Here is a 14,431-nt window from a genome sequence, read left to right on the forward strand (position 1 = left end):
CAACAGCACAACTACTACAGGCAAATAAAAAGTTAGCAATTCGAAAACAAGGCATAATTTCTCTCTCCCTTCCAGCCCATCCCCACCCCGCCCCCAGTTCTTGGACGCATTGGTATTTTTTCGCATTCATCCGTGTGGATCTCACGCCTCGATCCGTTTCTCTGCCAGGGAAGCTCCCGCGGCCGCGCAAACCGTGAACGGCCGAACGGAGGGGCTACGGGCTCTTCGAAATTCACGTGAAAAGGGCTTGCTGGTGGTTTGGTGGTTTTTTTTCCAGCCTGCCTCTGGCCCTCCAGTCCATCAGGAGGACTCGCTTCATTGTCTCAGGGGGAGGCGGCGCAGGGGGCTGCTTTCGATGGGTCTCGCCTTCAGAAAAACCCTCCGTGGGGCTTTTTGTGGTACGGCATGGTGGCCTCCGCGCCCTCGAATCGTTCCCCATTTTGCTTTTCTCTCTTCCCCCAGAAATTCCCACCCCTTCCCAGACCGCGGTGGCTTTCTCACACCTTTCTCCCCTCTCTCTCCCCCCCCCCCCCGCCCTTCCTTCCCCTTGTCTTGCAGAGAATGAGGCTGGATCCCAGGTGCCAAGAGAAGCGGAGGAGCCTCGGAGGAATATTATTCGCCTCGTGCTGAGAGCGGCCCTTCCTTCCGCTAGGCCGGGCGCCCGCTGATTTCCCTCCCCGGAGGGGGATCTTCGTCGCCCGCCCGCCCGCGCCGCCCTTGGCCCCCTTCCCTGCCGGGGCTTCGGGTGCAGGAGCGCAGCCCCGGTATGGATGGCCGGGAGTTCGCGCCCCCGCCTCACCTCCTGGCCGAGAGGGGCCACCGCAACAGCTCCAGCCGCCTGGCTTCCGCCGGGCACAACGCGGCGGTGCAGCACGGAGGACACTTCCAGCCGGGGAAATACTTCCCGTCGCCCATCTCCATGGCTACGCACACAGGTCAGTGCGGGGCGTCGGGGTTAGACGCGAGGCAGGCGGCGACCGGGCCTGCAGAGGGCGGGGGAAGGGCCCGGCCGCCTCTCCGCTAGGCTGCCCAGGGAGGGGAGGGAGCGCTCAGCGACGCAGGGGCCCGCGGTGCTACGAGGACTGTGAAAAGAGCCACCCAACGTTCTTGCAACGGGATCTTGGGGCTGATCGATCCTTGCTCAGGTTGCATCGGGGTGCAGAATTATCCAACAGCTGCAAGGAAAGAAGGAAGGAATCATTGCAATGAACAGATCCACCAGCAGGAAAGGTGGCTGGCTGCTCTTTGCAACCGGCCTTTCCGCTACGTTATTTTTTAGTTGATGATGATGATAGATTATTATTTATTTCTCCCTGTTGCAATGTATTAAAATTAAAAAGAAAGAAAGAAAAAGCCTTGGAAGGAAGAGAGGGAAACAAATAATAACCTTAAGCTCGCCGGTTGCATGGAGCGCAAGGCGTCGATTCCGTCGCCTGTGTAAGCAAAAGCAGGCAGGATAGCGAGGGGGAAGCGATCGTCCTCACAATTTAGTAGGATCGGAAGGGGGCGGGGGAGGGAGAGAGGGAGGCACTCTCCCCCCCCTTTCCTCTTTTGGCCATATCTTTTATATGGGCTCTGCGGAATGGGGTTCTCCAAAGTGAGGGGGAGATGGCCCTTCTTGCCCCGGCTAATAATTCATAATGATGGGGGCACACGTGCAGTTTGGTTTAGTGTGCGTGTGAGAGGAAGAGGCTGTATATTTTCCAGCAAATCTGGATGTATCGGACTGATAAGTAGCAAAATCTGCCGGCCCCTGTACCCAATTCTCCTCATGGTAGAGGTCTTTGTTTTGGTTGTATTCGTTTTTTAGTGACAGGGGAGAGGTGGTTAAAATCAGAGCTGTTCCACCCCCCCACTCCACCACCTTCCCCCCCTCAGTTGCTGGAACTGAAGGAAAATAAATCCCACAGAAGAAAGGGGGGAGGGAAACCCTTTTTCTGCATTAACATCCTTAAGAAATTCTATTGCATGAACAAGAAGGCACTTTCTGCCTGAACAAAAAGGCTGTTATTTGCCAGGGAAGGGTGAGCACCCAAGAGCCGGCTATGCTCTTTCAGATTAGGGGTAGCTGTATGTGCAGGGTTAGCGTTAATAGAGAGGGTGGTGTAAGACTAGAAAATCCTGTTTCTATATAAAGCCCTGAAGTGTCAGGGTGAGAATGGGTTTGCAGTGCATGTGTTAGCTTTAACAAGTGCTTGTGGTATCCTGCTAAAGACACAAAGTTTGGCAAGAAAAATCTGGGAGGTTGCACATGCCAGGTTCTTTTGGAGATTGTCTATGGCATCCTTTTTAAATCAATTAATTCTTAGGGAGGGGGAGGGGGCATGAAATAGCAGGTATCAACTAGTCAGATTGCTGGATGTTAGATAGAACACAAAACGCGAAATTAAGCATCCATAATATGCTGAAGCAGCTCGAAATTTCTAGTAGCCCAGCTCCAAAATGCAGGATTTCATTGGAGGCGAGATCTATATTGGCAGTCTTCATTAACGTCTTTGTATATTGATAGGGAGAGAACAAAACAAAACAAAACCCCACAGAGATTGGAATGCAAAAACTTCCCTTGATGAGAATTTTCCTGAGGCAAGGAATAAGGAAATGCTGAGTAAGGGGATATGGCTTTTAATATTTTGTTTTTGTTTGAGTATTATAGATGTTTTATGTTTTCAGGGGTTGGATCTTGCCTACTGCATTTATTTTTGGAAATAGGGCCATTTTTAAAAAAATAAAAAATAAATCTGGAATAGATGGGTCAGAGTTAGAGACATTTTATTTCCACTGTGAATGCTTGAATTTGTTTTCAGTGTAACCCAACCAGCCTCTATATTTAACCCAAAGTCGATCTATGTATTTTTGTCCTCAAGGATTTTGTCATATGGTTGATTTTCGAACGCTGTGCCAGGCCCTGAATATGTAGTGCGCACCTTCATTTTGTGTGTATGAGTTGTATATGTGATATATATTTATGGAACTATGGATTTAATCTTACATTTACAAAACCACACACAGTCACTTAAGTTTTGTTTGCAAGTTACTTTAAGACTATGTTGTAGTTTTTGTTTTTCTCTAAATACAGCAGTAACAGCCATTATTGCTAGCTTGATGAACTGTGGATTCTAATATTATATCTGCTTTAATGGAATTACAATTAGTACATGGATTAAAACAGATAGCATGAGGTAGTCCAGAATGGGTAAAAATTATTGACTGGGGTTGCAAACATTTTTTTAGAAATAAAATACATAGCCAAATGCAAAATTGCTAATGGGCTTTTAACATTATGAGATTTAAAAAGTGCTAACAGATGCAGCAAGCTTGTGTCTTATTTGCAATAATTGAATCGTAGGTTTTCAGGGGGTTCCCCAGGCTTTTTTTTTTTTAAACTTTCCTTCATTCTTGCCTGCCTGCCTTTTTTTCCTTCTAAACAAAATAGAAGATGCTCATTGGAGTTAAGTTTCAAAAATTGTTTGTTTCCAGCAACACCAGAAAGGAATTTTAAAATGCAAACCCAGGCAAATTGGATGAGGAGTGTGATTTGTGTCAATCTTTGCGCTTTTCTTCTGTTGTCTGGATTCAATACCCCTTGTCCTGCTTCCAAGCCATATGAAATCCTTCTGTTGATGAGTTTTATTTTTCTCTTCTCTTCTATTGTGTTGTGTATGTGTGTGCGTGTTTATGAGAATTTTGATTTTAAGTTCGCAATTAGAATTATCATTGGGGTTGGAATTCTGTTCCTACAATCTTTTCTTTAGAATGTGTTTTAACATTTTCGGTTGAGTGCATGTTTTTTGCCCCCTTCTCTTTTACGTTCAAGAAGCAAACTGACAATTCCTGAAGAATAAATTATTGATAGAATCTTGACACTGATGTGCAATTATAATACAGGGAAAGGCCTCTCCAGAACCAGAGGTCACAACATGTGAATATACAGACCAGGCTCTGGTGGACCTTAGCCAGCTGCATCATCATCATCATCATCATTATTATCATTATTTATTAAAAAGACAATAATGTCTGCCTAACGTCTTCTCTTACTCTTACATTTTGAACAAGCAAGACGTTTTTGACCTTGTGTAACATCCACTCATTTTATGGAGACATGTAGGAGAACTTCCCAGTATACCACATCTATTTATTAAAAGACATGAGACCTACCTGTTAAAAGCAAAAAGGTTGGGAGGGGCATGCTCTGTTTGTAACTTGCATCTTGGACACCTATGACGCTTTTTAGGCAGCCACGGCATAAACAAAAAATTAAAAACAGAATTCCAAAGGACCGGATGCAAAGCAAATCCACCAGGAATAGACTGGAACATGAAGTGTTCTACAAGAGAGTGCTTAATTTTTACGTCTACTTGGACAAAATTCCACAAGGCATACATTCATTGATCTAGCGTGTATTTTAACATTCCCTCCTCCCTGAAATTCTTTCCCCATGGAGAAATGTTGTACCCTCCCTATTCCTCTCCTCAAACAGTTTCTTTTTTTAAAGCTGGCCACAGAGACCTTGAATTTTTGAAGTTAGCTTTTAACGTTTAGCAAATTGTTTTTCTTAAAGTAGAGTGCTGATAGTTTTATAATCCCGCTGTAGAAATTTTATGGTAAAGCGCTGTTATAGTAACCTTGTCACAAAAGGTGCAATTAAAATGTTTTGTCTCATTATTTTTTGTGCAGCATTAAATTTGTGTGTGTGCGTGCACGTCTCTAATGCAGATGGTCCAAAGTCAAAGCTGTGAAAATGTGTTTTTTTTTAAAAAAAAAAAAGAAGGAAGAAAGAAAGGAAAAACACACACACACACACACACACACAGAGAGAGAGAGAGAGAGAGAGAGAGGGTGGGGAGGGATATTAACAGCATTATTCATCATTACTCCTGCCTGGAGCTGTTTGGATTTTCACATTGCTGTTGACTCTTATTTAGTATGTGAGAGAGAATCTTACCAAGAGGGGATGAGTGGAAGGGAGACCCAAATATTGTCCCTCTTCATGCACTCAAGCAAGGTAGTTGCACATTGTTTTTTCTTAAAGGTTGACTGGAAACAGAAATTTGAAAGAACTTGTGCATATAGGAAAGTTAAAAAACAACACCCAAATATGCTTAGCAGAAGTAATTTAAAAAAAGCAAAGAATGATCACCATCAGGAATGGACATAAACTTACAGTGGATCTCTAAACTTCTTTTGAATAGAAGCTGTTGCAGCAGTTCTGGGCTTGAATTTATTTGTGTTTTTTCTTTTAATAATAGAGTACCATGTAGATTTAGTTTGGGGTAGCAGAGTTTCATGTAGATTTAGTTATAATTAAATGCAATGAAAGGGAAAGACAAATTCCTGGGGAGACAGACCCTGTACGGGATACCCACCCATCTCTGGTGCCCCCTCCCCCCACATTAAAGAAAATACATTTTAGTAAATACCTCATTAACTATATGACACCAGTGGATGTTTCTGCAACACAGTTACTACATTAAATAGGTGCTAAAGGAGTTACTGTTCAAAGGCATGTTCTAAAGACTCTAACCATCTTTACTTATAAATGACAACTACCATGAGACATCAAAGGCAATGCAGAGATAACAGCTAGGAACTGCCAGCGCTGATCTTTTGGACGAGAACTGCAAGGCACACATGGTTACGCAAGGCAGTTCTGGTTGTACACGAGTGTGTGTGTGTGTGTGTACCCACCCACACACCTATATACACACAAATTAAAGTTCAAATTTGAAATATACATTATCCCGTTGGGAAGTGCTCCACCATCATATCTAATTATTTATAGAAATAGATTTTTCCCCCCATAGGAGCAACGTGTGTGTGTGTGTGTGTGTATGACTATGATGCTAATTTAGAGTCAAGGCAGTATTTCCATGTGCAGGACAAGTGTTCCAGTACAAAGTTTACACACCACATTTTCTTTAAAACAGCCCTAGCCCTGGAGCAGAGACTGTTCAACATATGGGAGTCCAAATGCAAATAACAGGCAGAAGCCTAAAAATATCCCTTCAGAAATTCACACTTTTATATATGTGTATATATAAGAAAAATGCCGAACCCTAGAACAGAAAGATCTAAAAATACTTAAGGCTTTGGCAAGGCTCATGAAGTTAAATAAATTATACAAGAACCATTCATGGGAGAGACTCCACTTTTTCTTACAGGAACATTGTTCAAGCTAATAAAAATTATAATTTACTAGCCACCAAGCTTTTCATGAGTCAAAATTTAATTGGTCAGGCTTCTGGAGTCCATCATTTCCTTCTGGATTAGTAGATTCGTATTGGAGTTTGTGACATAGCAGAGAACAAAAAAAGACAGAATCATGAAATAGCATATTTCTGGGAAAATACACAATGGGGTGAAGGGGGGGAATGCCTTGCTCCCTCCCCCAGTTCCCTTCTCATTTTTCTTCCCTAAACCCCCTCCTTTGTATCTTGAGTGCTTGGAAAGGTGGGAGGAGACTTTAGGAGATGTTGAAATGCAGGGGGTATTAGGAACGCTAGAACACAATTTAGATATTCAGAGCCCTTTGAAACACAGCACAGTTATTTTAATTTGATAAATGATCGGGCACCTTTAAGAGTGTGTTTGAACAATCAAGATACACTTCAGCAAGTTGATAGGATGTATGCTGTCAACTTGCATATGCCATTAGCGCAGACTGCACGCATAAATAATGTGAAAGCACAGCTTCTCTCTCTACCCTTCAATTCTCCATGCGATACCCACTCACAAAAGAGCCCTTTACCCATTAAACCAGGGGTCTTCAGAGCCAAAATTCCCAATATTTCTGGCTTCTTTCTCTTCCTCCTCTTTAAGGACAGACTTTTCTAGCTGAGTGCTTTTAAAACAGGAACATATTAAGAATAATGAATGCACCAAGCAGCTCCAAGTAGTTGCCACTCTGTGTGTGTGTAAAGAGAGAGAGAGAGAGAGAGAGAGAGAGAGAGAGAGAGACCCTGTTAGCTACGAAAACTGCTTCCCTATCATTTCAGTTTTACATTGTAGCACAATTGCATTCCCTTCACTGTTTTGCCTCTGGTGTGTAAAATTAGGGAGGAATGTGGTGTGTGTAATGTGTAGGGGGAACTGACATTTAAAATACGACATGTAATTAATTAGCCCAAACTAATTAGCACCAATCATTCCCAATAAATAATAAAATAAAACCACCAGTTGTTTTTGACTTACAGGCGAGCATCAGAGAGGGCTTTCATGGTAATTCATAGGGTGAGTGAGTGTGTGTGTGTGTGAGAGAGAGAGAAAGAGAAATTTGTAGGAGGTGCCACAGAAACCCATCTGCCTTGGGCCAGTTCATTCTACAGTATAATTCAATTGTATTTCTCTAACTTCAGGGTTGAAACTACTAGTCAGCTGATGTCTTTATGTCAGGATTATGCAAAGTAAGCCAATGTGAAAAGAAACCTATAAGTCTTTTGTCTTTTAAAAACCCTTCCATATTCCCCTTCTTCTTACTACTTTATATCTCTCTTGCAAGTATCACCTACAATGGGTTGTATGCAATGCTGGCCATCTGCCAGTGGAATGGAAATTGGTGATGAGGCAGACCCACCTCCGTCCAAAGGGGAGGAGAACAAGGGGACATCCCATTGCATAAGCAGAAGTCCACTCACATAAGATTGGATATGGAGATAATCCACATTGTTTTTGGCCTCGTTCACTGCATATAGCTCAGTGATTATTAGAAACGCTATAGGTTTTTACCCTCAAAGGAATAAACATAAATGCATAAAGCATCATCAGGATCCATAGTGTATGTCAACATCTGGATTGTAACTTCGAATTTACTTTTCTGAGTTGTGTGTGTGTAAATTTCCCTGTGCCTCAGTTTCCATATTGATGAAATAATAAATGATTGGTTTCTGTCCAGTGATCTAAATATTGAATCAAAGTAGAGGTGAATTTAGCAAGTCAAAACCACACATAAGACATGCTTGTGTCCTTGTAGACAATTATTCACATGCATCTTTTTATACTTTGAGAATAAAAGGAAACAAATGTGGACATGTCTGAATGGTTCAAAGTATTCTTAATTCCCTAATTTACAGCTACAACAACAACAAAAACATCTTGCAATGTATTGCCTTAATTTGTGGTTTATTGATTTGTATAATTTCTAAGAAATATCTATTAATGTTTGTGTGCTCAGACCACATTACCAGTGAAATTCATTTCAGTTGATACAAGAGGTATGTAGGGTTGTATCCAAAAGGCTTATAGGGGTGATACAAAAGGTATATGGGGTTGTTTTGAGCTATTCCTCCTGTCCCTAGCAGCCTTGCTGCATGTCTATAGGAGGTGGTGTGGGGGCAGGGCTGCTGGAGGAAGGGGAATTGCCCCAAATCACCTCTTTCCCCATTCAGCTGCGGGAAGTTGCTACAGAATCATAGAACCTTCTATCAGCTGAGGGACACCAATTGGATACAACCCATAAAGCTGAGCGTTAAAGAATCTTTCCAGCAAAGATGTATTTGTAAGTAATAGAAAACAATGACACAAGACACAAGACTTTCCATTATAGTTGCAGAATTTGTGGACTGTGTGTGAAATGCAAGGCCTGCTTCAACTGTGTGTGCTCTTGCCTTAAACATGATCAGAATGTTGTGCTTCCTGCATATAACACTACTCCTGAGGCCTTTGTTATCAATGTATCTTTTTTCATATATATGTGGTGTGATGTATATATCACACCACAAATCTGCAAAAATAGCAAACAAGGTACTTTTGTGCTTTCAGGCCTGCAGGGCCAAGTCTTGATCATTCTTCTAAAAGAGTTGAAATAGCTGAAAAGTCTAATTAGAGTGTCGTAATTAATAACATATAATGGTAGTAAAGCCTTTGAGCAATTAAAATTCTCTCAAGTGACCAGAAGGGCTATTACAACAGGCCCACAATCACCTTGTAGCTGTAAGGATATCATAAAGGGAGAAGTCTTGAGGGTGCTGAATTTTAGGCCGGGTAAATTAGTAAAATTTACTCTTGGTTCCCTCTGGTACACTTACCAGTAGAGTTTGTCCCTTTTGTGTTTACTCTAGAATGTCATTTCAATGCTCTGAATGAATATATAAAATGTGAAAGATCAGGATAGGGGTGGAATACTTAGGATGGATGTACAAGGGGCCTGAATTGGTTTTCTCCCTCGTGGTTATGTTTAATAGTGCAATACAGTAGAAACTCCATTTCCCCCAAGTCTCGGTTAGCTGAAGCTCATGACTATCAAAACTCACGGTGGGTCTTCTGTGTAGCTACATGTTAACACAGCTCTGTATGTAAATAGCACACCCATTTATCCAAGCCTCTGATTATCCATACAATTTGGATGTCCTCCAGACCAGGCAGATAAATGAGAAGCTACTGTACATAATACAGTGTATGCTTATTCTGTGTATGCAGCAATGTTTTCTGTTCAGCATAATACACTAAATAATACTTTTGGATAGTGCAGCAAATTGCTTTGCTGGGAAGGGGTTTGCATGAGAAACAGTGGGAGTTCTGTGCAGGCAATCTCTTGGGTGTAAGCAAATGGCTGGATGCGAAGGAGATGGTGTCAGCTCTTCTTTGGGCTAAGTCTTCCTGGTAAATTGTTTGTTTCTTTTGCCTATCAGATGGTTGCATTCGGTGCCAAAGTTGCAATTGTCTCTCCCTCCTTCCCTACAGCTGTCTCAGTGGATTAAATTCCAAACTGGGAGAGCGTGGCGTTACTGGGAAAGAGATGGGGGCTAAACAGGTGGGATTGTGTACTGCTTTAACATTTTGAGAGGGAGAGAGGGAGAGAGTTGTTGCTTTTAATTTTCTAAGACCTTGAAAAGCAGCCGAGAGCCCACGTCACCGGAGGCTGGTGGCTCAGAGAGGCAGGATCCCTTGATCTCTCGCGCACGCTGCTATGCAGCTGTGTCTCCAATGCAAGTCCATTGAGCATGGCAGAATGGAACAAAAGCCGCTCCGGGTGGGAGTGAATAGATCTTGAGGCAAGCTATCTTGAAACTTCCCCCCCCCACACACACACACAAAAATTACTTTAAGATTTCATCTCCGTCATTAGAGACGCACAGGTCGAGAACAGAACACACACACACACACACAGCCAGCCAGTTACAGTGTGAGATGATAACCCATCATCTTTTATGGAGCAAGCTTGAAGATTTCCCCTAAGTTTCATTTAGCTGTTTATCATCCTGGCAGGAGACACACACACCCCTCACAAGCACACACCAGCCTATCTTTTCCTTCTTCCTCTTGCTCCTATCTACCACCAACCCACCCCGAGCACTGGCAGACTCCCTAGAACATGAATTGTGTATTTTTTTTCCTTTAAAAAAGAGGAAAAATAAAAGTGTGTGTCAAAGTTAAAACAGATTTTGAGATTAACTTGTCTACTCCTTATTAGTGGCACTCCTTCTGAAGATTACAGAGAGGAGGTGAGGGTGGGGGGAGAGGCAAAGACACATGTGTCAGGCCGAAAGAAAGCAGAATCTTGAGAAACCAAAATCTTGCAGAATTACAGTTGAGCGGTTTCATCTGTTCACTAGTTTTATTATTTGGATCTTGCTAGAGATGCCATTTGCATGCTTGCATCTGCAAAAGATGGAGGAGCCTGGATGAGAAGGGGCTCTGGATGTGACATCACTTCCTTCCAAAATTTGGTAGGAGATAGAGCCGGAGTGGGGTGGCCCCTGGGCTCTGCTTCAGAAAGGGGCCTCTGGTTTTGCAACCGACATGCCTCTTTGATATATTGAGGTTTTGTTGTAAAATTGTGAGTCATCTCGGTGAAAGTCAGAGGTGTAAATTCAAGCAGTTGTCTGTAATCTAAAACTCTCTGTGTGTGGGGGGGGTGTTGGTTGGTTGAGAGAGAGATTTAAGTAGAACGGACGAGTGATTAGGATTGGGGTTTTATGGTAAGCAGTTGTTCATGTAATAATAAATATTTGCATATTTGTGTATACCTGTTTTCTCAAACATAGTTAACTCCCCCAGTTAAACAAAAGACGTTGATCAATGTAGGAAGTTAGCCTGCTAGCCCAGGTGGGTTTCCTTGAAGTCTTTGTGGTGGGGGGTGGGGGAAGGAAAGGCATTCAGCTTACTCATGGGTAAAGTCCATCCGTTGCTGCAGCTGTGCACACTCCATTCATTTAAAAGGGACAGGTGTGGGATTCTGTGCAGTTGGCTGAGGAAATGTATAGAAGTTCTTCAGTGGGACTGGAAAACTTGAACATGCAACTTATCACTCAGTCCTCGCAACCCTGGCAGTTAGGATGATGTGACTCAACTGCTGTGCTCTCTATGCACAATGACTTGCAGTGTGCCGGCACTGAAGTTCTTCAGGGATATACTCTAGGGTTGTCTTCCTCAACCTGTGTTCCTCTAGATATTCTGGCCTACATCTCCCATCATCCCTTACCATTTTCCATCTGCAGAGAACCAGGTTGCAGAAGGCTGCTCTAGGGATTCAAGATAGCTAAATGGAACTTCCATGCTCAGAGGCACTACATCTCTGACTAATAGATGCTGGGGACAAAGAAGGAATGGTTTTCTCCTGCATTGTTCTGCTTGTGAACTTCCCCAGGATATCTGGATAGCCAATGTTGGAAACAGAAAACTGACTCAAATAGACGTTAAGTCCAGTCCAGTTCTTACATTCTTATGACCCAGACTTGCCCAGGTGCAGCTGATAAACCATGTAATCTGCAACAGGCCCAGGATTGCACTGGAGTCATTTGGATGTCAAGTAACATTAAAAAGAATACATTGATTCTTGCCCGCCCACCCCACCCTTTTTTTTTAAAAAAAAAAATCTCATTAATTTTAAGCAAATCTTGTGATTTGGAGGCTGGTTCCTTCATAATGTTTGAGTCCTGAGAAGTTTCAGACCCTGCCATGTGAACGCCTTGAGACGAGCAAGAGGAAGAATATTTCCCAGAACTCATTTATCACTGCTGCTTGCACCACAACAAAAGCTTTCCGTGAAAATGATCCCTTCGTCTTGACAAACGCCACATCCCTGGGGTGTGCTTGGACGTGGAGGGAAGAGAGTAGGGGGCTGGAGACTTACTCCTACAGGGCTGCTTCAGGACTCCAGAATGGCGTGGGATGGATGGCTGCACTGGCAGAGGAACATCTGTTCTGCACACTTGCTGGGAATGTCCGTATACCATCCTGCACAGAGTTCAAGAGCATGTTGCTAGGGTCCAGTTTGATATTGCATGTTTTTGTCTGTGTGTTCTGAGTGTGTGTGTGTGGGAGAGAGAGAGAGTGAGAGGGAGTGAGAGAGCCATGTGCAATGTGATGATAGCCTAATTAAATATTAAAACACCCTGGTAATACAGCATTTTTGAAACGTATTTTTCAGGAGCAGATTTATGACAGCTCATCTCTGTCAGGGCTGACTCAGCTGTCTCCTGGAAAGGGGTGAATTCATCTTTGGCAGGCAGATCTCCCTCGATCCCTTCCTCTGTGTGAGGGAGAATAGTGGGGAGGGAGGAAAAAGAGAGTTCCTGAAATATACTGCCACTGCCTCTGCTGGATGTCTGGTTAGGCTTGCTGCCTTCTTTCCGCATTAAGGGAGAACAAGAGATCCACATGCAAAACACTGTTTTGGGAAGGGCTTGGAATGGGCTGGGTGTTAGCTTCAGCCGAGTTTGCAAATCTTTGACTTGTGCACTGTTGGAAGAGTGAGCTCCAGAGGTGTCCACAAAAAGGAATGTATGCAAGTGGATCTCAATCTGCCCCTTAAGCTCTTATAACTGCCTCTGATGGGTAATGCAGTTGAGAAGAGGGGACATTCCCACAGCTAGGATGGACATAGGTAAACTGAAATCCAGCTTCTGAAATGTTACCAAACTAAATATAGAGATAGGAGTATAGGGTGCCTGGCGACCCAGTGTTTTGTTACCCATACTGGAGCCTCCGTTTTCAACATACAGTGCTTACATCATCATCATCATCATCATCATCATCATCATCATTAAGCTGCTCTGAGTGCAGAAAAACAGGAGTCCAAGTATATTGAAATAAATAAATCTTGGTGTACAGGAGCTGTGGCAAATTACAGTAGATTTGGTAATTATGACAGGGAAAGACATTTAGTGGCTGCATGTATCTTCTCTCTTTTTATTTAATTGCCAAGATTTCGGGTTCAGTCCTGTACACACTTACTGGAGAGTAATTTCCTCTGAACATAGTGATGCTTGCTTCAAAGGATCAGGCTGGTAGAGTGACACTAAACGAGGGTTAGGGAAACTTTTTTGAGCTGTGGGCACATTTAGCAAATTGAGAATCCATCCCAGTTACTTTTACAAAATGGCTGCCATGGGAGGCGTGGCAAAGGACAAGTAACCTGCCCCCAAAACTGGAGTACTAGGCAGAGATGGGGTCTGAGCCCCACAATTTCTTTGAACCGGCAGCTTTCAGCACCAACAGAAACCTATTTCACCGCTATCCCAGCAGTTAGTAAGAAAATGTGTTAATTATTTTATTTTAAGTGGGAGGGGTATGGCACCTTGGGGGGCACCAAGAAATGTGTCTGGGGGCACATTGGTACCTGCGTGCGCCACATTGTTTATCCCTGCTCTAAACAGGAACTCCTCTTTTCATTAAATAAACAAAAGCAGGATCCCACCACTAACACCACTAAGAAGTCCTTTAATGCATACTTCTAAATAACCATTCACTGGTTGTAAGCTAAGGATTATCTGCAAGTGAGTAGAAAGGGGAAGGGATGTTTTTGGGTTTTTTGTAAATTCAGACAGGACAGCCAAGTAATGGTGTGAATTTGCAAGTTCAGTCTTTGGCTTGTTGCCCACATTCTGCATCCTAAATCCCAACTTTATTTCCCCTTCTCTTTTGTCCAGAAGAAACACACTGTTTTCCTTTACTTTGCACCACTCCATTCTGCAACATCGGCAGGCATCTACTTTGGCAGTTATATATCTTTTAACTAAAGAAAACACCCTACCTGCTCTATGAGGTTCAAGCCAGCTTCCAACTGACAAAGTATCAGAACTTGCAATGATAGCCAAAGGTCTCTGGGCAGTTCACAACAAGATGAAACATAATGGATGAGTTTGGACGACACACTAATCAATTGGGGTGGTGGTAATAGGAACAGAATGGGAATCAACCACTGATTAGCATGTCATCCAAACTCAGCCAATGACTCTGTTCAGACAACACACTAAGCCACAATGATTAAGCAGTTTGAGCAAAATATTATGTCTTAGCATGTCATGTGAACCATTCCTAACCATGGAGGCTACATAACAACAGTTTAAACATGCTCACTAACCGTTTATTGCAAAAGGGTTAGTGGCCTAACCATGGCTTAGTGTGTTGTCTGAAGAGGCCCAATATAAAACATTGAAAGCTGTTATTGCCTGTGATACGGTTAACCTGTGGAACTCACTGCAGCAGGGGTAAG

General features: G+C 43.0%; 1 protein-coding gene across 4 annotated transcripts in view; it reads left to right on the forward strand.

Annotated features, from left to right (window-relative positions):
* The first annotated feature begins 734 nt into the window (after window positions 1–734).
* BAHCC1 (BAH domain and coiled-coil containing 1) overlaps window positions 735–14,431 on the forward strand; it is a 101,280-nt gene continuing 87,583 nt past the window's right edge. For all 4 annotated transcript variants that reach the window (XM_063120090.1, XM_063120093.1, XM_063120092.1 and 1 more), the window contains exon 1: window positions 735–935. In XM_063120090.1, coding sequence (XP_062976160.1) covers window positions 767–935 — 169 coding nt within the window. In that variant the 5' untranslated portion in view covers window positions 735–766. The remainder of the gene's footprint in view (window positions 936–14,431) is intronic.

Source organism: Elgaria multicarinata, chromosome 3 (assembly GCF_023053635.1).
Source record: "Elgaria multicarinata webbii isolate HBS135686 ecotype San Diego chromosome 3, rElgMul1.1.pri, whole genome shotgun sequence".
NCBI classification, from domain to species: domain Eukaryota; kingdom Metazoa; phylum Chordata; class Lepidosauria; order Squamata; family Anguidae; genus Elgaria; species Elgaria multicarinata.